Source organism: Ursus arctos, unplaced genomic scaffold (genome assembly GCF_023065955.2).
Source record: "Ursus arctos isolate Adak ecotype North America unplaced genomic scaffold, UrsArc2.0 scaffold_3, whole genome shotgun sequence".
In the NCBI taxonomy this organism is placed as follows: Eukaryota; Metazoa; Chordata; class Mammalia; order Carnivora; family Ursidae; genus Ursus; species Ursus arctos.
This window is the reverse complement of record NW_026622985.1, coordinates 81,735,096-81,758,752: the sequence shown is the minus strand read 5'-3', so window position 1 is coordinate 81,758,752 and position 23,657 is coordinate 81,735,096. Positions and strand designations below refer to the sequence as shown.

Sequence of the window (23,657 nt, the reverse complement as noted above, 5' to 3'; positions counted from 1 at the left end):
AACCAACTCGTGACAGATAAAGCTTTTAAAAAATGTAAGTCTGTGGCATACAAAATCATAATTTCAAACTACCGAGGAAAGGAGAAAAAGAGAAACCTGCTATCAAAATTTTTAAAATGGCTCTGCTTGAACTTAAGATAGCTCTCTGTCCTGGTTCTTCCCATTAGCTTAGCTTTAAGAACAAACTGTTTTTTTTGGCCTACTTGCAGTTCACACAGCTGAATTTATTTACTTTGCAATATTCTGTTTTGTTTTGGTTTTAAAAAATAAGAGAAAAATGAATGTTCCCGGGTTACAGCCATTTTAGAGAGACTATGGAGAAAACACAAGGAAATCTATTTATAACTTTCAAATGCATGGTCTAATAAAAATGAACATTAATAGACTCTTTACAACTATGTTCAGTTATAAGCCATTAACAGATGAAACCGAACATATTCTGCTACTTGGCAAACCTATGATAACTTCCCCATTTCAAATAGTATCATGAACTGTCTGAAGACTCAAGGAGAGACAATTAACTGTCCCCCTTTAGGGGGGTTCTAAAGCGTGTTCTACTGATTCTCCACCTAGGGAAGGGTTATAACCATTACTGACTAAGAGGAATCAGGCTTATTTTCACAGTAGGCAACTATGAAAGAGAATCTCTTTGTTTTGGTGCCAAGGACATGCAGGCTCTGCTGTTTGAAAGTACAATGAATCTGGTACCTGAAAGTGATTTGACATTAAATCTGAGACCTGTGTCACTGCTGAACAAGAAAAAAGCACTGCTTGATGTTGCTATTGCAAAGCCAAAGCAAAGCAACAGAGAACAGGAAAATAGACAGCAGGGGCAGGATCACCAGCACCAATTCTGTGAGTGGAGGGTAAAATGGATTGCAGTTCAGATGGGGCTAGATGAACTATGCACAAGGATGCTTGGCAAAAGTTAACAGTGACAAAAGGAATCTCAGCGGTTAGTAGGGAGACAGGCTGTAAGACTATGAAGCTCACTGCAGGTGTATTCACACACTGTAGATAACCAAATATGCCCTAAAAATATTACAACTTCTCTTTTCCCTCCAGTATTAGGTAACCAAAAAACCCCTGAAAAGTAATGATCTGCTACTAATTTCTCAAGGTTAGGGACTCCTGATGAAAGAAGTCGGTAGACTAGTTGAACTACCCTGCTATGACATTCACATAACTAAGTATCAAGGAAGCAGGGATTCTATTCCTACCAGCCTCTCTTCACTTTCTTCTTACAAAAGAGGCGAGTTTTCTTTCTTCTCTTACGGGATTTTGGAGTATCAAGAGAAAAGTTTATACTGAGCCATTATGTAATCCTTAAGTGAAAGAAGCATGGGACTATGGATGTAAAAATTTCTATTTCCTTCCCAACACACAAAACTAAGGTCTAAGTTAAAACTTTAAACCTGAGAACCCTTTTCTGAATGGATCAAGGGCTTTCTGTGTGACCTGAACCTTTTATCACCACATGAAAGTAAGTCTGTTCAGTTTTTATTTCAACTGCTCTGTGCTACTTTAAAAATTATTAGTGTTACCATATTTTCCTCATTTTCCTTTAAACATCTAAAAGAAAAATCAGCAAGTATGAGTTAGAAAGACTTTTTTTTTTTTAAATGCTCACTTTCTGGTTTATAACCTTTACCTCTTTTGTCTCTTCTGGGTCCGAATGATCCACAGTTATATAAAGATCGTTTTGTAAATATTTCAGAGCACTAAGGGGATCCATCTGGGCCTTTTCTTCAAACCTAGAAAATGTAAACAGGAATAATAACTGTCTGGAGTTATGAGAAAACATCAGAAATGTCAATCAGACCTGAAGTGGAATGTGTCTGAGGAGTCACTGTGGCTACCGAACAAAAACCTGTGTTTGGGAATCTAGAAGTAAAACACAGCCATGGAGACGGCGTGGCTGTGAAGTCCTGGAGCTGTAACGGTAATGCCAGGTGGTCACAGGCAGTCACAGCGCTAGAGGCTGGGGAGGAGCACTCACTTCCTACCCTCCTCTTAAAACTACAAGCTAAGATTAAATCAACTACTAATCATAGTGAACATGTCAAATATTTTACATAACAAAACTGTAAAAGAGCCAAATATGTTTCATAAAAACAAGCAGAGCTAGAATAAAAATACCTGGTTAGAGCTGTGTAATATGCATTCCACCAGAGGTGCCTAACAGGTACTTCAGAAACAGAAACAAGTATAGTTTCTTTCCAGGAGTATCATTAACACTGACTGAAAATATATATTTTTTAAACTGATTAAATATTTTTAATAAGATTATTTCCTGTCTCAGTCAATAATAACAAAAACAACTGTAGCAACCACTTATCAAGTGTGTTATGTGCTAGACACTGTATTTAGTATTTTACATATATTACTTCATTTACCCCACTCTGATGACAATAAGCTTTATCATCATTTTTTACAGATGAGAAACTGAGGCTCAGACAATGAACTTGGCCAAGATAAGAGCTAAAAGTGGCAGAAATAGAATCAAACGCAGAATCACCTGATTCCAAAGCTGAAAAGGAAAAAATGAGTTAGTTCCTAACAGGAAAAAAAAGTCTGCTTGGGACAGTTTATCTATTTAAATCTTTTGTTATGGCATAATTATATATGGATTTATTTGTAATAAGTTGGTATGCTTTTCAAAATATTCTAGAGAGAAAGAAAAGAAGACATTTAATTGCACTTGGGAAAGGAAAATAATGAGCCTTTCACAATGGTGTTCAGGCTGATGGCATCAATAATTTCCCGTCTTTAGAGCAAATCTCAGAGATAGAGTACCTATATTTCAAGCAGGGCAAAGACGAGCAAAATTTTACAGCTCTGTTATATCAGATAGTACCAGGACTGTCAGCTAGCCTTCTAGCCCTCAGATGAGAGAGCTCCTTAGGCAGAGGTCATGTTACTCTACCATCTCGTCCAAAATGGGTTAGACCAGTTTTGGCACCTGAGACAAAAGCAATCGCCTCAAGCTTGATCAGCAGTTTATAAAGTAGCCTGGCAGAATTACTCCCAATAGGGATGTTCTCCCCAGGGAGCCCTCTTGAAGAAGATACTCTCTTAGAGAATCTGAATGTGAGATACACCAGGACATAAAACGCACACAAAACACAGAAGTCAGTAAACAGAAGACACAAGATGGTAGGTAGATTCCTTCCCTTCCTATCCCTCTTTTCTTTCCTTTCTTCCTATCTACCTACCTACTTATTTACCAAAGCCACATGTACCTATCTATCTGTCTGTCTGTCTGTCTTTGGAAGCTATGAGGTTGAGGGAAAGCAGAATTTGGAGTAATAAGTAGAACAGGAGAAGCAGGTAAAAAGAAGCAGAAAGACAGAGGTTCAGTTAGAAGAAAAGCTACTATAGTGAGTCCTTGCTAGTAGAATTGTTCTAAGACCCTAAAAATTCTCCATCAGGCCTCACTGTTCAAAGGTTGAGGCAATGCCTGAACTGTCTGGATGTTCTCATAATAACTTCTCTTTTAGTGAGCTATCCTAAGAAAGTCTTTATCCTTTATGCTCTGAAATAACTTAACCAACACACCTACCATCCTATTAAATCCAGTCAAGAGATCCATTTTCCTAGAGGGTGTGTTTTCTCTCTTCTTTTTTCTAAGCTTTCTTTGGCCTGCAAAAACTCATCATTGGACTTATGTCTGCAGTCTAGAATTCTATTTCAGCCAACAACTGTGTCCTGTACCTAAAGGACAGGAATTAACCCTATTAAAAAGTTTTTCTTTTGCTCCTTTCTACCCCAAATTGTTGGTAAGTCTGTAAATTTGAATGTTACAGGGAAAAATAATCGGTGGCACTTTATTTATTGTACTGTGTGGTACCATTAAGAACAAAGACACATTTCTTGGCATAAAGTATACTTCTCTCCCTCCAAATTTATATTTTAACTAAATAACTGTTTTCCATAAGAACAATAAGAAAAATAAACAAGCCAGCCCAGCAGTATAGAAAGGGTAAGGTCCCACAGAATGAAACACTAGGTATCTAATTTAATATGAAACTTAAGTTAAAAAGGTATTTTCATGCTCTATTTCAATTCACATAAAGCAACTTCTATCTACTCTGCCTGCAATGTAGCGGTGTTCCTCAAACTCTTGAATTCATCTAAGGGTTGGTAAAAAAAAAAAAAAAAAAAGGTCTATGTCTTCTCAAATATCTAAAATGGGCCAGGGGCGCCTGGCTGGCTCAGTCAGTGGAGCATGTGACTCTTTGATCTCGGGGAATGAGTTCAAGCCCCACACTGGCGTTAGAGATTACTTAAAAAGAAAATCTTTAAAAATAAATAAAAATTAAAATTAAAAAAGTAAATAAATAAATAAAACGGGCCTCTGACTATCAGTTCAAATTAGTAGTAGACAAGATTCTCACGATGCCCTGACTGCTCTCCTCTCATACCCGTACCCAATACATCAAGAAATTCTGTTGGTGCAATCTTCAAAGTTTATCCAGAATCCTCCTGGGCTTTCTTGATCTCTTTTATGGAGTGTCTCCTCCTCTGCCTTCCCTCAAATGGTGGTGATCATCAGATAATGCCATCTCTCTACTCTTCTCACTCTCGAAGCAAGCTCCTTTTCTTTGTTGATGACTCACAAATGTAATAATCGACCCATGCCGTTCCTCCAAATGCCAACATGTGATCTCGAAAACCTAAAGTGCATCAAACTGAACTCATTCTTCCCAACACACAAACCTGTTGTTTCTGAAGAATTCCCCATCTGAGTGAAAACAGCCACAACCTTTTACTCAGTTCTCTTGGAAGAAAACCTAGAATGGTTTTTATTAAAAGAGAAATCTGAGTGTGTTATTTCTCTACATAAAATCTGTCAATGTTCTCCTTTCACTCAGAGTAAAAGCCATAGACTCTTCACCAGCTGTCCCCTTCTTATCTCTCTGACCTCATTTCCTACCACAATCACCTCACTCATTCTACTTCCACCACACTGTTCCCAATTTATTCCTCAAATAATCCATGTGTATTTTTAACCTCAGAGCCTTGTCTATTACCTATCTGGAACACTTTTCCTCTCAAATACCTACATGATTCATTCCCTCATATTCTTTATTATTTTTTTTTAAAGATTTATTTAGGGGCGCCTGGGTGGCTCAGTAGTTAAGCATCTGCCTTTGGTTCAGGTCATGATTCCAGCGTTCTGGAATTGAGCCCCGCATCGGACTTCCTGCTCAGCGGGAAGCCTGCTTCTCCCTCTCCCACTCCCATTGCTTGTGTTCCGTCTCTCGCTGCCTCTCTCTCTGTCAAATAAATAAATAAAATCTTGTAAAAAAAATAAAAGATTTATTTATATATTTATTTCAGAGACAGAGAGAGAGCCCACGCACAAGTTGGTGGAGGGGCAGAGGGAGAGGAAGAATCTCAAGCCAACTCTGCTCTGAGCATGGAGCCTGATGTGGGGCTTGATCTCACAACCCTGAGGTCATGACCTGAGTCCCACAATCAAGAGTTGGTTGCTTAACCAACTGAGCCACCCAGGTGCCCCTCCACCCTCATGTTCTTCAGGTCACTACTCAAATGTCACCTTTGCAGTGAGGTCTATCCTAATATTCTTATTTAAAAATCACATAGCCAGCTCCCTCACTGGTACAAAAATAGTTCTTAACCTGTTTTAGTTCTTTTTCATAATACTTATTAACATATAAATTCCTTCTTACGTTTATTGCTAGTCTTCCTTCACAAGATAGAAGCTTGGGGATAGGAATTTTTGTTTATTTTCTTCATTGACATATCCACAGAGCCTAGGATAATATCTAGCACATAGCAGGAGCTCAATAAATACTTCTTAAATAAATGAAGTTTCACTGATGTTTATAAAGACCCGTAGGTGGCTCTTCTGCCATTTTATCCATGAGCAAAGTGATCTCCAGAAAGATTAAGTTACAAGACTTGAAGATCAATCCAAGGTTCAGATCTAGTGTTTTTTCCAATGTAAGACATTAGCTCCCAGAACTAAAATCAAAAAGTAATCACAATCAGAAAAGAAGAATACTGTGTTCCATATTTTTATGCTACTATTACTACTCTAATTGAAAATACTCTATATAAATGGATAGGGTCTTTAAACATTCTTAAATTCGCCCTTCAGGGCTTTTCTGGTTTCAGTTCTGAGATGGGCTAGCATACTTCTTTTCCCACGGCAGAAAATTTCGAAGGCTGCTTCTTTGCCCCATCACACAAACTTGTTGCCTCTCAGCTTCAGTCGCTATTTTATGAACCATTCTCATCCTCACAAAATTTGCTAGAGTCTTTCATCATATATTTAAAGGTTTAAATGATTTACTGCTGATTATTATCTTTTATTCTTTATCCACTGACATTCCTTACTTTATGCCTTTTACCAACACAAGTCACAAACGATGATGTTTGTACTTAAAACACACCATAATATATAATATTTCAGATTCCCACAAATGGTCATTTCACCTGCTCACTGATATATTTTCAAAAGAGAAAAACAACTGTCAAAGATAAAAACAAAACGAAAAAAAAAAATAAAAACTTCTCAGAATGGTGTGGCTGCAGGAAAATGAATAATCCTACTTCTGGAAGAAATGAAAATTACCTTTCTGGAGGGCAACTGATAATTCACCAATTCTACCAATATCCTACAGAATTTTTGGATAGGGGTATATATGGAAGTATATAATAATATTACAGTATTATTTATAATAGCAAATAAGCTGGAAATAATCTAAATATTTTACAAAAGTAAACTAGTTAAGTAAATTACACATAAAATAGACTGGTATGCAGTCATCAGAGTTATAACTTGTATTTGTATTTATTAACATGGTAATAAGATGTTTATAATGTATCACTCACTGAAAGAAATCAGATTCAAAGCAGTATGATCCCTATTTTTCAGTTAAACAAAAATATATGTGTGCACATATGAAAGATATACACCAAAACAGTAAGTTGTTATTTCTCAGCGACAGGATGATACATGATTTGATTATTTTGCAGGATGAGAGGACTTACTTTTTTATTAACCATACCCTACTTTATTTATTTTTTTTAATGATTTTTTATTTATTTATTTGACAGAGATAGAGACAGCCAGCGAGAGAGGGAACATAAGCAGGGGGAGTAGGAGAGGAAGAAGCAGGCTCCCAGCAGAGGAGCCTGATGTGGGGCTCGATCCCATAACGCCGGGATCACGCCCTGAGCCGAAGGCAGACGCTTAACCGCTATGCCACGCAGGCGCCCCCATACCCTACTTTTTTAAATTAAAAGTCAGAGGAGAGTGTTTATAAGTGAATTCAAATTCTTTGCATATAGTACTAAAAAATCTCCTCTAATCTCCAATGGGCTTTTGGTCAGGAAATTTTTAAAAAGAGCTCAATTTAATATTCCAACTACCAGTTGCTGTATCTGAAGTAGAAAAAGAACGCTATAATTTCCCCAAATTTCTCTCATCCTTTGAAAAACTAACTCTAACATTAAGTAAAATACTAAGGAATATAATTTTAGCAGTGTAAACCTTAGTTAAAGGTGCCTCAAGCTTAAATCTTATTAATAAAACAGAATTTATCTCTTGTCATCCAGTCAACAAGAGGATTCCAAGACCCTTTCTCCTGTAAATTCTCTAGGAAATACACTAATTATTCACAGTAATGCCAAAGTAACAGAAGTAACTAGCTTCTGTTATTAATTTCTCTCTCAAGCACAACTTGTGAAAGCAGAGAAAGGAACAATAAGTAAACATGATATAAGGAAAACAATCTAATAATTTATACCAAAGATTTTTATGTACTTATATTCTATATAAAATATAATGCATAAATATATATAATAGACATATAAACATGTATGCGTATATACACAAACGTGTGTGCATGTGTAGTGGTGACAGTGGTGATGAAGTGATGAACGCTGGAGTCAAAACACTCAGGACCATATCCTGGCTGTGTCATTTACGGCTGAGTGACCCTAGATAATTATGTAACCCATTTAAAAATCCCTCATTTCTTCTTTTATGAAATAGTGATAAGAACAGTACTTACTCAATTGCCTTATTTATTGTAGGAATAATATGCAAGATCTAGCACGCAAAAACTGCTCAATAAACGGTAACTATTATCAAAATTAAAGGCTAACCTTCTCCTTCTAAGCTATAAATTTTTCTTACCATTGAACATTACCAGTAACTAAAAGGACAGATACGCTTTTCTACATTTTTCAATAGCTTATCACCTGCTAGGGCTCAAAAGCAAACATGACCCAGGAAATATATATGAAAATGTTTGATTACATGATTTTACAATTAAATGGCAAAGGTAATGATGTAAAACCAAAGTCATATTTGAAGTTGTATTCTGAAACATCAGATTAGAAAGATATTTAGTCAACTATATCATCACAGTTGAGAAAGTTATCAGTAGGCAAGGCATATGGCAATGATACAGAACCGATATACTTCTACTGAGTAAGCCTTGAGTTACTGGAAGACAGGTTCATCACCCTCATAGAAAATTTCTTCCATTTAACAGTTGCAAAATTTCCTTGTTCTATATCTAGAAAATTTTAGCATCAATATGTATCTTCACTTTGTATCTTCCTTTTAAGAGGAAAGCAAAAACAAGGAAAATAACGGCATTTACAAAAGTCATGATCTTCAAGGTATTTACACTGTTGTATTAATAAACTTCCAAAGACAAAATCCTATCTCCAGAGGCGGGGTAACACCAACAATAGCTGATAATGTTAAATAAAAGTTTTCAGCGAATTATTTTTATACCTGTGTTTTCTTATCAGGTACTTGCAGTGCCTCAGTAAGTAATCTTTTGAAGGCCTACATAACTTCAGTGACCAGAAGTCATCTAATCTCATCTTTGGGGAGCAAGATTTTCCCGGATTCCCACCAAATAAATAATGAACCTAAAACAAACAAAACAAGCTACATTTTAAGATGCATGCATACTTAGGAAACTACAGAAGTCATAATAAAATTTCTTCATTTTGGTAGCAATGTGTAACTGTAATAATTAAAACATTATTGCATTTCTACCAAAGGCTTCTTTTGATGTTTCTCACTTCCATTTTATTTTAAAGTACTGTGGCTACTTCCTTAAGCTGCATTTTAGATTAAAATGAGTTGTATTACCACAATTATACTGACAATGGAAGACATGAAACAAAAGCAATGATAGTAAGAAGTTAATCCACGATACAGAGTTCACTTAGAGCAAAAAATAATGGGGATTATTATGTTCACCAAGTGTTGATCATCATAAAAAACAAGATCTTTAATAAAACTCTGACATACATGTTGAATCACTGAAGGTCAATGGTAACTAGAAACTTTTACATTTTAGCGTCTTAATTTTGCTTTAGGCTTACAGTCAAATATTAAGTGGTACATATAATTTGTGACCTAACTTTAAAAATATTACATTATTCAATATAAAAAAAAGAAATGAAAAAGGAATGCAATAATGATTTCATTGGTATAATTTTAGTGATATTCTGTACTTAAACAAAGTATTAAAACAGTTCCTGAAGTTCTGAAAACATGTATGTTCAATAGTACTATACGATAGCAATACTATTTCTATCCTACAGATCAAAATTCATTTACCCTTTAATCTGGGAGACTCTAAGAGAAAGGGCTTTTATTCACTCCTACGGTATCGTTTACCGGAAGGTCTGAAGTGATATGGAATTTAAATAACCACCTATGGCCTACACAGAAAGAATACAAGCTTTGTCAATAAGTTATCATATACTCTGAGCCCAATCTAACTACTATAAAGCTTAAGGGAGACATAGTTTAAAGAAACCACCCTGAACATTTAGCGACACTAAAAGTTGAGAATGCAGGACTGTTTTTGTGAGGCCAATGGAAAAGACACATCACTCATAGATAGGAAAAATAAAGATAAAAGACTTCTTACACAATAGGAAAATCTAAAATCAGAAGTTATATTTACTTTTTCATATCATGGGATAAGGTATCCTAATGCTAAAAACTGTACATTCTTAAATTGGATATTGATATTGTAGAAACAATAGGTCATGCTGTGTATCTGATCTATGCAGCTACGAAGCAAAGTGCAGAAGTGCCAGGAACTTTGGACTATGGAAAATGGTTATTCTCTTAAGGAATTTTAGGGAGAAATGATATTGAATACCTGCCACATATTCTATAAATGCCTGCTATGTATTTTAACTTTTTATTCAAATGCACTTAAAAATAAACAGTAAACATGTAGAATTTTGGGATTCTATCAGATTATAGGCCTTGGAAAGTTTACAAGTTGATGTAGTTACGGTACCTTGTGTAATTCATCATATACAAGCTGATGGGCAAATCTTGGACATGGTTCTTCTTCCTGAAGACTTTTACTTGGATTATCCTTTGCAGCTTGATCATTCTTATAGACGCAAGACCTGCAAGACATTGCTTTTTAAGGCATTCTATGATAAAAGATTAGCAGCATACCTAATGTTAATACAACTTCAACAAGCAAATTAACTGGATGTCTAATTCCAACAAAAAATTTATAAATTTGTTCACATCAAATCTTAAAAGTTTTGGTCATGCTCCCACAATAATACCAATTTGTTAGAATGAAGTTCTTACATTCTTTTATTTTTATTACTATTATTTTTTAAAGATTATTTATTTATTTATTTATTTGACAGAGAGAGAGAGAGAGCCAGCAAGAGAGGGAACACAGGCAGGGGGAGTGGGAGAGGAAGAAGCAGGCTCCCAGCAGAGGAGCCTGATGTGGGGCTTGATCCCAGGACTCCGGGATCATGCCCTGAGCCGAAGGCAGATGCTTAACGACTGAGCCACACAGGTGCCCCATTCTTACATTCTTTTAATGTCCATCCAAAACCTCACTTAAGAACAACCTACTTCGTGTTATGAAACACAGACAGCATATGTGAAAGCTCAAACCAAAGTCTAAAAGACAAGATAATCCCATTTATTTATTCACAAAAAAGAAAAAAAACCTTATAGATTTCTTTCAGTTTTACTGCTTAAAATAAATGTCCTACTTAGGAAATAATAAATTCCTTAGCTGCTGCGTGGAGGAAGTTCTCTGAAGCGTCTGTTTTGTAAAATAGCCACTTATGCAGTAATCACAGAATGTTAGAGCTGGATTCTCTAGGCCATTGTTTCCCAAAGCAAAATGTGCAGCACTAGTTCTGTGAGATGCTCTGTGACAAAAAAGTCCTGGTTTGAAAACACTAAATAATGCCCCGCACCCTGCTCTATTGAAATCAGTTCATTTATCAAAACTAAGACCACCTAGAAGGGAAGGGAAGGAAAAATAAAATAAGATAAAAACAGAGAGGGAAGCATCAGAGACTTTTTTTTTTTTTAAAGGTTTCTTTATTTGACAGAGAGAGAGACAGTGAGAAAGGGAACACAAGCAAGGGCAAGAGGGAGAGGGAGAAGCAGGCTTCCTGCTAAGCAGGGAGCCCAATGTGGAGCTCGATCCCAGACCCCTGGGATCGTGACCTGAGACGAAGGCAGACGCTTAACCACTGAGCCACTCACATGCCCCAGCATAAGAGACTCTTAAATATAGAGAACAAACTGAGGCTTACTGTGCGGAGGTGGGTTGGGGGGGATGAGCTAAATGGGTGACGGGCATTAAGGAGGGCACTTGCTGGGATGAGCACTGGGTATTATATGTAAGTGATGAATCACTAAATTCTACTCCTGAAACCAATACTACACTATATGTTAACTAACTTGAATTTAAATTAAACAAAACAAAACAAAACCAAGACTACCTGGGAACATTAAAAAAAAAAAACATTGTTCTCAATTTCACACATCTACTTGGTAGCAAAATCTAGACTAAAGTACAATTCTCTTGACTTCAAGACCAACTGAAAAATTCCGAGGTAAAATCCACTCACAGAACATCATTGTATACATAGGCACCAATATTGACTTCTTTTCCCAATACAGTCATACCTCTGAGATGTTGTGGGTTCAGTTCCAGACTACCACAATAAAGCAAATCCTGTAATTAAGTGAGTCAAAGAATTCTTTTGTTTCCCAGTGCATACAGAAGTTATGTTTATACTATTCTGTAGTCTATTAAGTATGCAAAGCATAACGTCTAAAAAACAATGTATATACCTTAGTTAAAAAATACTTTATTGCTACAAAATGCTAACCAACCTCTGAGTTTTCAGCAAGTCATAACCTTTTTGCATGGAGGGGCTTGTAAATGTTGGTGGCTATTAACCGATCAGAGTGTTGTTTGCTGAAGGCTGGGGGAGCTGTGGCAGTTTCTTAAAATAAGATAAAACAGCTGATCCTTGAACAACATGGGTTTGAACTAAATAGATCCACTATAACGCAGATTTTTTTACAGTCCAGTATGGTAAATGTATTTTCTCTTTCCTTATGACTTTAACATTCTTTCTTCTATCTTACCTTATTGTAAGGGTACAGTATATAACATACAAAATATGTATTAGTCAATTGTTTATGTTATTGATAAGGCTTTTGATGAACAGTAGGCTATTTATTAGTAGTTGGGTTTTTAGGGAGTCAAGTTATACATGGATTTCCGGGGGTTGGCACACTGGAGGCCTGTATTGTTCAAGGATCAAGTGTAATGAAATTGGCTGCATCAACTGACTCACTCTCATGAACTATTTCTCTCTAGCATACAACGCTGTTTGACAACATTTTACCCATTAGAACTTCTTTCAAAATTGGAGTAAATCCTCTCAAACCCTGCCACTGCTTTATTAACTAAGCTTATGTAATATTCTAAATCCTTTGATGTCATTTCTACAATCTTCACAGAGTTTCCATCAGGAGTAGATTCCATCTCAAGAAACCACTTTATCATGAGAGATTGCAGCAATGCAGTCACATCTTTAAGCTCCGCTTCTAATTCTGGTTCTCTTGCTCTTTCCATCACATCTGCAGTTATTTCCCCCACTGAACTGAAGTCTTGAACCTCTCAAAGTCATCCACGAAGGTTGGAATCAACTTCTTCCAAATTCCCGTTCATGCTGGTATTTTGACCTTGTCACACAAATCTGAATGCTCTTCATGGAATTTAGAATGGTGAATCCTTTCCAAAAGGTTTTCACTTTTCTTTGCCCAGATCCATCAGAGGAATTCATAATCTATGGCACCCATAATCTTATGAAATGTATTTCTTAAATAAGAAGACTTCGAAGTTGAAATGACTCATTGATCCATAGGCTACAGAATGAATGCTGTGTTAGCAGGCATGAAAACAACATTAATCTCATACTACATCACCATTAGAGCACTTGAATGACCAGGTGCATCCTCATTGAGCAGTAATATTTTCAAATGAAATCTTTTTTTCTGAGCACTAGGTCTCAGAAGTGGGCTCAAAATATTCAGTAAACCATACTGTAAACAGATGTGCTATCTTCTAGGCTTTGTTGTTGCATTTACAGAGCACAGGCACAGTAGAGTTAGCATTTTTAAGGGTCCTAGGATTTTCACAGTGATAAATGAGCACTTTTCAACTTAAAGTTACCAACTGCATTAGCCCCAACAAGATTGTCAGCCTGCCCCCTGAAGCTTTGAAGCCAGGCATTGACTTCTCCTCTCCAGCTATGAAAGTCCTCAATGGCATCTTATTCCAGTAGAAGGCTGTTTCATCTACAATGAAAATCTGCTATTTTAGTCACCTTCATCAATGACCATAGTGAGATCTAAGATAACTTGTAGCTTCTACATCAGCACTTAGATGTTATTGAGACAGCTTCTTTCCTTAAACCTTAGGAACCAAACTCTGCTAGCTTCAAACTTTCCTTTTACAGCTTCCTCCTCTCTCAGCCTTCACAGAATTGAAGAGTTAGGGTCTTGCTCTGGAGCAGACTTTGGCTTAAGGGAATGTTGTGGCTGGTTTGATCTATCCAAACCACTAAAACTTTCTTCGTTATCAGCATTAAGGCTGTTTGGCTTTATCATTCATGTGTTCACTGGAGCAGCACTTTTAATTTCTCTCAAGAACTTTTCCTTTGCATTCACAACTTGGCTGTTTGGCACGAGAGGACTAGCTTTCTCCCCTTCACTTGAACACTTAGAGGACTTTGTAGGGTTATTAATTGGCCTAATTTCAATATGGTTATGTCTCAGGGAATAGAGAGGCCTGAGGAGAGGGAAAGCTGGCTGGCAGAATGGTCAGAACACATACAATATTTATAAATTATGTTCATCTCATATGGGTGCAGTTCATGGTGCCCCCAAAACAATTACAACAGTAACATCAAAGATCACTGATCACCATAATAAATATAATAATAATGAAAAGTTTTGAAGTACTGTGAGAATTATCAAAATGTGACACAGACATGAAGTGAGCAAATTCTGCTGGAAAAATGGTGCTGATAGACAAGCTTAACACAAAGTTGCCACAAACCTTCAACTTGTAAAAACTGAAACATGTGCAAAGTGCAATAAAGCAAAGTGCAATAAAATGAGGTGCACCTGTACTGACATTTAAATGTATGACATCACAAATTAACATAGGTCTTCCATTTCTGTCTTCTTTTGAAGAAACTGACATCCTCAAATAAATGTTACACTGGGATTGAGACACGGACAAGAGCTCCTTACCAACTATTTCTCACAATGTCATAAATCCAGAATGAATTTCTGACATTCTCCTCCCTCTTTTCCTTGTCTTTGCTGAGTCCAGATAAGACATGTATTTCATTCAGTTCTGGATCAATGGTCGCTCTCTGTGTGAATCCTGTCATTGGAACTATAGAGAGAGAAAATAAGATGACAACATTCATGTTAAATAACAGACTAGAACCATTGTATAAAAGATACACCCCTGCCCTCTCTCTGTGTCCCCGGCACTTACCTTCTAACATACTACAGAACTTTTATATTACACAACAAATAATTGTTTATTGTGGTCTCCCCACTCTAGAATGTAAGCTGTACAAGGGCAGAGGTAGTTTGGTTCACTATTTAGTTCCCAATGCCTGGCAAGTAGTTACCCAACTATTTGTTGAAAGAATAAATGAATGCTAACTACCAGAAAGGAGCTATAATGAGGGAAGAAACAGAAAGAGGTATGCAATGTTATCATTTTTATTGAGGGAAGAAAGGTCAATGCTTTAATTAACTGATCTCTTTATCTCAGTCAGCTCTAATTTAATAGTAGAGGTAAAATATTCAAATGTTGACCTGGAAAAACACAAATTTGACAGAAAGTGAAACACAGGTTTGTTTAATAAGGGTCATTTAAAATATCTGTTCATGACATACAATGAAATGACATAATTTCCAAGTAAAAATAAAACATTTTGTGGTATAATATGCCATTTTGTTTTCCTGAATGGTTCAAACTGCCCAGAGTTAATAATATTTTATTTTTCCAAGAAATCCACTAAATGAGTCATTCTGTATCATCCAGTAATTTGCAAAACACTGACACAGCAAGTGCAAATTTTTCTCATCGTTATTATATGGAAATATTAGTTGAAATGTAATTTTATAGATCATGACATAATTGCCATGAATCTGATAAAATGTCATTGTTTTGACACTACCTTTTTTATACACGAACAATCATATGCTCAAGATGCTAAGCAATTATCAGACTGAAGTAAAATATTTCAATCAATCCAGAATATTATGGCAGGAGATGCTAGCCACATTGATCTTCAGTTGTCTTTATCGACTTTAGCAGGGCCAAATAAATTTATTTTTTCCTAGTTTACCTACATTAATGTGCCCTTTCACAGGCCTACTATTCAATAAACTTGTTTGTGGACTATTTTATTTTTTATTATATTTTTAATTTCTTTTTTAAGATTTTATTTATTATTTGAGAGAGAGAGAGAGGTTGAGAGATTGAGAGAATGAGTGGGAGGAAGGGCGGAGGGAGAAGCAGACTCACTATGGACCAGGGAGCCTGACACCAGCCCGATTCCAGGACCCTGGGATCGCGACCCAGGCTGAAGGAAGACACTCAGCCAAGCCACCCAGATGCCTCTCTTTGTGGAGTATTTTAGAGACTATCTAATGTATTCCATAGCAAATATACTAAAAATAACACACACACACCTAACACAAATATGTTTTTATACACATATGCACATCGACCTAATCTTACTAATAATCTCAATCCTCATGCCATGGTCTTTAGCGGTTATGTAAAGTCTGGTATTTTCCTAATGACGCTTTAAGTGCCAAGGTTCTGTCCTCTGTTCCTCAGATAACCTTGGAAGAAAGATAAAACAGTAAAGAAATGAAATCACTTTTGTTAGTGGTAGAAGTAGAGGACATGACTGTATTTGTATTTAAAACTTACTGTATTTAAATTTCTTCATTCCATTTCATTTTAATACTGAGCCTTTAAATTAAGACTTCTCTAAGATGGGTTGGCAAACTGTGGCTTCATCTGGCTTGCCTAGGGTCAAAGCAGGCCTCATCCTATTCATTTACATTTTGTCTGTGGCTGTTTTCACCTTATGGTAGTGAGGTTAACACTTTCAACACCGTATGCATGGCTTACAAAACTGAAAATATTTACACCTGACTCTTCATATAAAAAGTGTGCTGACCCCTGTTCTATAATCTTTTTAAAACATAAATATTAGAAATGTATGACTTATTTTAAACTAATGCAACAAACCACTTATCTTAAGGAAGGACCCACTGAGGAAATGGAAATTTTGGGGTGGAAAGGAAATCAATGGAGAGGGAAAGAAATTTTGAATTCTATAAAATGGAAATGGAGTCAATGGAGAGGGAAGCAAAGGAGTACTGGGCTAGGGAGAAGTATGTGAGAATGTGGAAGAATGCCAAAACCAAATTTTACATGCTTCTCCTTCTAGACTGTCACATTTTGCCCAGAAGAGAAAAATGAAAAGGATTGTTTCTTAAAAATAGAAGCAGTGGCAGGTTTACAGTACTCAGGGACATCATGCTTATAAAATCTATACCATAAGGTATTATAAAACATTACTTTGATTACAAAGCATACTAGAAACTATGTATTTCCCATTTCTTTGATCTTACATATCCAATATGCTTTTTACTCTACATAATGTTGATTTTACCTTCCAGTTATATGTTCAAATCTATTATTGACTTTTAAACAGCTTTACATAGAGATAATTCCTATCCCATACAATTCACCCATTTAAAGTGTACAGCTTGGTGTTTTTTAGTATATTCACTATAAAATCATCATCACAATGTAATTCTTGACCATTTGTAACAGAAATCAGATCTGTGCGTCCCAAAGGTTTTTGAAGGCCAACCTAGGAACTTAAATACCAATAAGTAATAGAAACAAAACAGAGGGGCGCCTGAGTGGCACAGTCGTTAAGCGTCTGCCTTCGGCTCAGGGCGTGATCCCAGCATTCTGGGATTGAGTCCCACATCAGGCTCCTCCGCTAGGAGCCTGCTTCTTCCTCTCCCACTCCCCCTGCTTGTGTTCCCTCTCTCGCTGGCTGTCTCTCTCTGTCAAATGAATAAATAAAAATCTTAAAAAAAAAAAAAAAAGAAAAAAAGAAAACGGAAGTAGAAAATCTTGTTTTAGTCTAGACTTTCTCAATTAATTATGTGATTTCACACAAGAAACTTTTTACTTTTTTAAAAAATTTTTTATTTATTTATTTGAGAGAGAGAGCGAGAGTGAGCACACCAGAGAGCACAGAGGGAAAGGGAGAAGATGACTCCCTGCTGAGCAGGGAGCCCGATGCGGGGCTCGATCCCAGGACCCTGAGATCATGACCTGAACCAAAGGCAGATGCTTAACTGACTGAGCCACCCAGGTGCCCCTCTTCTTTTTTTCAAGTTTTCGTTTGTTTGTTTGTTTTTTAGTAATCTCTACACCCAATACGGGGCTTGAACTCATGACCCCGAGATCAAGAGTCACATGCTTTTCCAACTAAGCCAGCCAGGTACCCCTTTGCAAGAAACTTTTTTAGAGTTTAGTTTTCTTATCCAAAAATTGAAAGTAGAGCTATATAATGTACCGGGTCTCTTCAAAGCTGAAATTTCTGCTAAGACCCTGGAGGGTCAGAGCAGTGATAGTACCAATGTGCAGCATGGACAGGCAAAGAGAGAGAATCCTGACATAGAGACAGCAGTTAGGAGGCTGTTAGAATGGTAATGCAGGGAACTGGAAGAAAAGAGTAAGGAAATACCAATAAAGAAGCGTTATTTCCATGAGATGGATGTCATCAGCACAAGGAGTGTAGCTATTCTGTCCTAATAACAAAAATTCACTAGACTGACACAATAGAGACCAAGCTTAAAGTAGAAACGTGTGAAGAAAAGAGTAAAAATATTTCACTGAATTTTTTTGGAGGCATCCAATATTTTACTCTAAGAATACTCAAAGGCAACATTTCTCAGGGCAAGATTTCTAGTAATCTTTAAGTTTACATACTCTTACAAATATAATCTTTATTATGTACTAAAGACAAGAAAAAATGTTTACATATAAAATATTTGTATGTAATTAGAAAAATATGGAAGAACATATATCAAACCCTAAGTAACAGTCATGTGGAGGGCAGTTAGGACACTTTTATTTTCGTTCTATAATATGTATTTTTCTAATATATATTGCTTTTATAATTATAAGGAAAAAGAAAAATCCAAACTAAAATGTAAAAAATATACATCTGGGCAAAAGTACTGGGGACTTTCAGTAATAAGTGAAAAGTTCTCACACATCCTCCCATATTTGTCATGAAGAAAATTTTACATCAATATTTGGAATGTTATTATTTAGATGAAAAGGGAATTCAGGTTTCAAAAGACAGTTTTATTGGCACTGAGAGAAGTATTTTTAAGCCATATTGTTGGCATGAAGTTACAAAATTAAAACTAGGCATCACTTTATGTGAATTAAAGTTTTTTATTTCCTCTAAAAAATAAAAATGAAAACTTGTATCTGAGGAGTTCCTAATGATCAGGGAGTTAATTCGAGCTTACACTGAATAATATATCTAAGTTAATGTCCTTTTGCCTAATTTTTACAAAGTGCGCTTAAGCTTAATTCCTACTTCCACTCCATTCCACATCAGTAACAATTCAAAACATTAATAAAAAAATTAAGTTTTCCATATCCACCTCCAAAGGCACTCTAGGTTTCTCTAAGAAACTATTAAAAATGTCAATTTCTGTAATACTCTAAATCTCATTTGTTACCTCTTTTGTAAACAGAAGAAAAAAACTTTTCATTTTAAATGAAGAGTTTACGTGCTCTTATTAAATAAAAAGTAAAAAACTATATACGTGTGTGTGTGTGTGTGTATACACACACACACACACACACATGAGAATTACAACCTAGCACTAGTACGCATTTTAGATTTTCAGATTTTTACTAGCAGAAGCTGCCTATGAAATCTAAACTTTGGGCCATTTGGTTTCAGATAGCAAACTAAACACTAACTACATTATCCCTCTTTCCCATCACCCCACAACACTGGCAGAAAGATATTCTGGCAAAAAGAAAGAAAAACAGCATTAGGAAGAAGAAAGTATGTCATCAAGAGATAAGAAATTTTGAGGCTCTCACAGCCAAGAAAAAGAGAGCCTACTCACCAGAGGTAAAAACTGGCAAACTTCCAAATAAGTCATCAAATACAAAAAGCATGAGTACCTTGTGAGGAGGACTCCTGTAAAGAGCTTCTACTAAGGACACAGGGGCCTGAATGAGAATGAGAACAGAGTTTAAAGTAACTGCAAACCTTCGCACAGATATTAGGGAAGAGAGCCTGGTGGACAAGATGCACCATAACAACATCCCTGGTCAGTGTCTTATGCAAGGGAGAAGCCAGCTGGGAAAGATCCCTACCCTATGCACAGGAAGTTACTGTCGATTACCTTTCTTTAACAGATGTAGTCCTTTATTTATAGATTTTAATGTTTAGATAGGAACCACAAGACATGAGAAAAATTTCAACAGTGTAAAGATAGGGGCCTAGATAAACATATAAAATGGGAAAAGATAAATCACAGAAAGAAACAGAACTTAAAAAAAAAAAAAAACCCAAAACTCATTATCTTTGTAAAGAATAAAAAGAATATTACATGTGTAAAACAAGAACGAGCTTCCATAAAAAGGAATAGAAAATAAGATATTAAAAAGTTAAACTATGACCAAAAAAATCAGATGACAAATTGAAAAAAAACATGAGCATAGTTAAAAAGAAAGTCCGTGGCTGTAGAATAAAAATGATAAATTACCAGTACAGCAAAAGATACAGAAATTATGATAGAAAAATTACAAGACATAGAGGATAAAACCACTGAAGAAACCTGTATGAGAAGAACACTCAGGAGATATGGAATAACACAGGAGGAAAAAATAACTAAAGAAAATCTCCCTGAATGGAACAACCAAGTGTGTGTCCTTGAAACAGCCCTAGGTGCTAAGCATGTTTTACAAAAAAAAAAAAAAAAAACAAACCAACTTTATATATAGGTATTTCCTGCTTTTTGAAATTTTTCATTACACTACTTTGCTTCTATGAAAGATCTACGTTAGTACTTGTTTTAACTAACTGAAAGAAATTTGAGGAGGATTTTCACTTTTATGAAAAAAAAGTGAAGAGCAAACACAGCTCAGCGTTTGTTTTGCAGTAAGCCCTTACAGAGGCAAAGCGCACCCTCCCCAGGAACTACACCCAGCCTCTCTGCATCAAGCCACCACAGCTGTGAACTGTGTGTATGAGTGTCTGTGCTTTATCTCAACTTATTTTGTGCATGAGTTAGCGAGACGTGTCCTAAGGTATCAGAAAAGTCTGAGAGAGAGGTTGTTTTTTGGGTCTGGGAAGACTCAAAATTTTTCCTTGTAAATCAGTGATAACTGCTTCTTTGCTTTATGCCATTTGGCTTACCAAAATTTTCACAGAAATGCTACTTTTGGATAGTGGGAGAAACAGAGAGAGAGAGAGAGAGAGATCTCCTAATGAAACTTTAAAACTCCAAGAATAAAAAGGGAAATTTTAAAAGCTTCTAGAGAGGGGGAAAAGCAGGTTATTACACACAGAAGAATAAGCATCAAACTTATTAGACCTTTTATCTGTTAACAACGAATGCTAGAATACAATGGAATAATAACCCTAAAATTCTAAGGAATATAAAAAGATAGGGAATTAAAATTCTATTTCCAACAATGAGGGCAAAATAAAGGAATTTTTGGATCAGAAATATGAAAATTTATATCAATGACTGCATAAGAAACAATTCTTTGAGGAGCTATTCCAACAAAACAGAAAAAGGAATCCAAGAAAAGGGGTGACATGGGATGTAAGAAACAGTGGCAGTGATAGATGACACAGCAAAGCAAAAGGAAGCTTGAAAGAAAATAAACACCCGTTAGATCTTGAGCCTTTATAAGACACTTGGAATGATTTTTTTTTTTTAAGATTTTATTTATTTGACAGAGAGAGAGCACAAGTAGGGGGAGCAGCAGGCAGAGGGAGAGGGAGAAGCCAGCTCCCTGCCAAATGGAGAGCCCGATGCAGGGCTTGATCCCAGCACCCTGGGATCTTGACCTGAGACGAAGGCAGCTGCTTAATGACTGAGCCACCCAGGCGCCCCCTGGAATGAAAAAGTTTTAATACAGAATATTTTCTCACCTATAAGTCCAATCACAATACCTGAATTATATATGGTGCCCCATTGCCCCTCCCCCATTATACTTTCATTGTTTAGAATTTTGGTCCTAGTGTTTTTCTTCTGGCAACAATCAATTTTCCTAAGATAATTGGATCATCACTTAGCACATACTTCTAACATATCCTAAATTCATTTCTGAGTCTTGCTTCCAAAGGGGTTTCCAATATGGGTCTTCATATAGCAAACTTTCCTATGCAAATATACCTAAGAATATTTTATTTCACACTAACATATGAAAGTTAGAATATAAGTTTCTTGGTTTAAAGTCATTTTCCTTGATCACTTTTTAACTTTACTATTTTCTTCCATTCACTATTGCTGCTGAGGTGTCTGATGTCCATCCACCCACCCACCCATCCACCCATCCACCCATCTTGTTCCCTTTGCAGGTCATCTTTCTCTGAAATCTTTCAGAATTTTCCCTATGTCTTTGATATTCTTAACCAAATTTTAATGTGTCTAGATAAGTGTCACTTTATTCTTCCTGTCAGGTACACTATAAGCCCTTCCACCAATCTGAGGCCTTTTGCTTTTCTGAATTCTAGCAAAAGTACCTCCATTATTTCTTCAATTATTTTGCCCTCTTAAAATTTTATTTTTTTCTCCTTCTGTTACTGCTGTTAAGATGCTGGCCCTTGTACAATTCCTTTCCATATTCTTTAGTTTTTCTATTTTCCTTCTTTTTTTTAAAAAAAGATTTTATTTATTTATTTGAGAGCAACAGAGAACGAGTATGAGTGAGGGGAGGGGCAAAGGGAGAGGCAGAGAGAGAAGCAGAATCCCTGATGAGCAGGGAGCCAGACACGGGGCTCAATCCCAGGACCCTGAGATCATGACCTGGGCTGAAGGCAGACGCTTAACAGACGGAGACACCCAGGTGCCCCTCTTTTACATTTTCTATATCTTTTTTCTTTCCTATTTTTTCCTGAAAGAGTATTCATTCTAATCTTTCGACTAATTCATTCATTCATAGCCATTTTATTTATAGTATTTGTTGCAGTCTTCATTTCAAATATATTTTTCATATCTAATATTTCCATTTGGTTCTGTTTTTATGATTTTTAGATCTTATTTCAAATTACTAATATGTCCTTTTACATCTTTAATTATATTAATCATGCTTGTTTTGAACTCCTGGTTCAACTATTGTAATAATTCTGCTTTAGATCATATATGTTGTCAGTTTATTGATTTCTTTTGAGACAGCTGTGGTCCTCAACGGTCTAGTTATATCTCTGTGAGGTAATATTTTTCAAGGTATCAGCTATTCTTTCTGTTAAGATATATTATATTAGAGGGGACCAAAGATCAGGCCTTAAGTAGCATCAGCACCAGTGAATTTAAGGAAGATGGAGGGGGATGAGCCATTAGGTAGTGAAGCTTAGACATAAAGAACCAGTTATCACTTCTACTTACTATCATCCCCCTGTGTAAGGGTTTCACACCTTTAGACCTTTTGGGGGGAAGCAGAAGGCAGTATTCCTGGACTTGAAGGGTGAGAGGAAAGAGAAATGGATTACTGAGAGTAGATGGTCAGGCCACATCTATTTTCACCAATTCTTAACACCAGTAGGATTTATGCACTGCCATAATGTTGTTCTTTGGATTCTGGCACTAGTTGCATACGCTAGTTTCTATAGTGAAGGAACAAGAATTAACTCAAGGTAATTTAGGGGATAGACAGCATTCTATCTCATTTAAAGAGTTTCTGGAGGCCAGTTGCCTCTCAACTTATTTTTCTAGGGTTTATTTCTGGGGAAGGGAATCAGCCACCTATGTTAGTTTGTAACTCTCGCAGAAATAATTTTCATTTTATATTTTTTGAATTCTGCTTTATGCACACTGCATTACTTCTATAATAATTTTATTGAAATAAAACTGGTTGAATAAAAATGGCATTATCAAAAACTAAAAAGACCTAAAGGTCAAAACCAAGGAAGAAGTCTTCATTCTAGCATGTTCTAAGTATAAACACAGTCTT

General features: G+C 36.1%; 1 protein-coding gene across 17 annotated transcripts in view; it reads right to left on the bottom strand.

The window, feature by feature from the left end:
* Window positions 1-23,657, bottom strand: part of MKLN1 (muskelin 1) — a 339,272-nt gene that overhangs the window by 36,018 nt on the left and 279,597 nt on the right. For all 17 annotated transcript variants that reach the window (XR_008956433.1, XR_008956436.1, XR_008956431.1 and 14 more), the window contains 4 exons: window positions 14,627-14,774; window positions 10,320-10,434; window positions 8,783-8,922; window positions 1,652-1,754 (listed from right to left, as the gene is read on the bottom strand). Coding sequence is in view for 5 of the 17 variants with exons in the window: in XM_044388340.3 (XP_044244275.1) it covers window positions 1,652-1,754; window positions 8,783-8,922; window positions 10,320-10,434; window positions 14,627-14,774 (506 nt within the window). In the remaining 12 variants the exon portion in view is untranslated. The remainder of the gene's footprint in view (window positions 1-1,651; window positions 1,755-8,782; window positions 8,923-10,319; window positions 10,435-14,626; window positions 14,775-23,657) is intronic.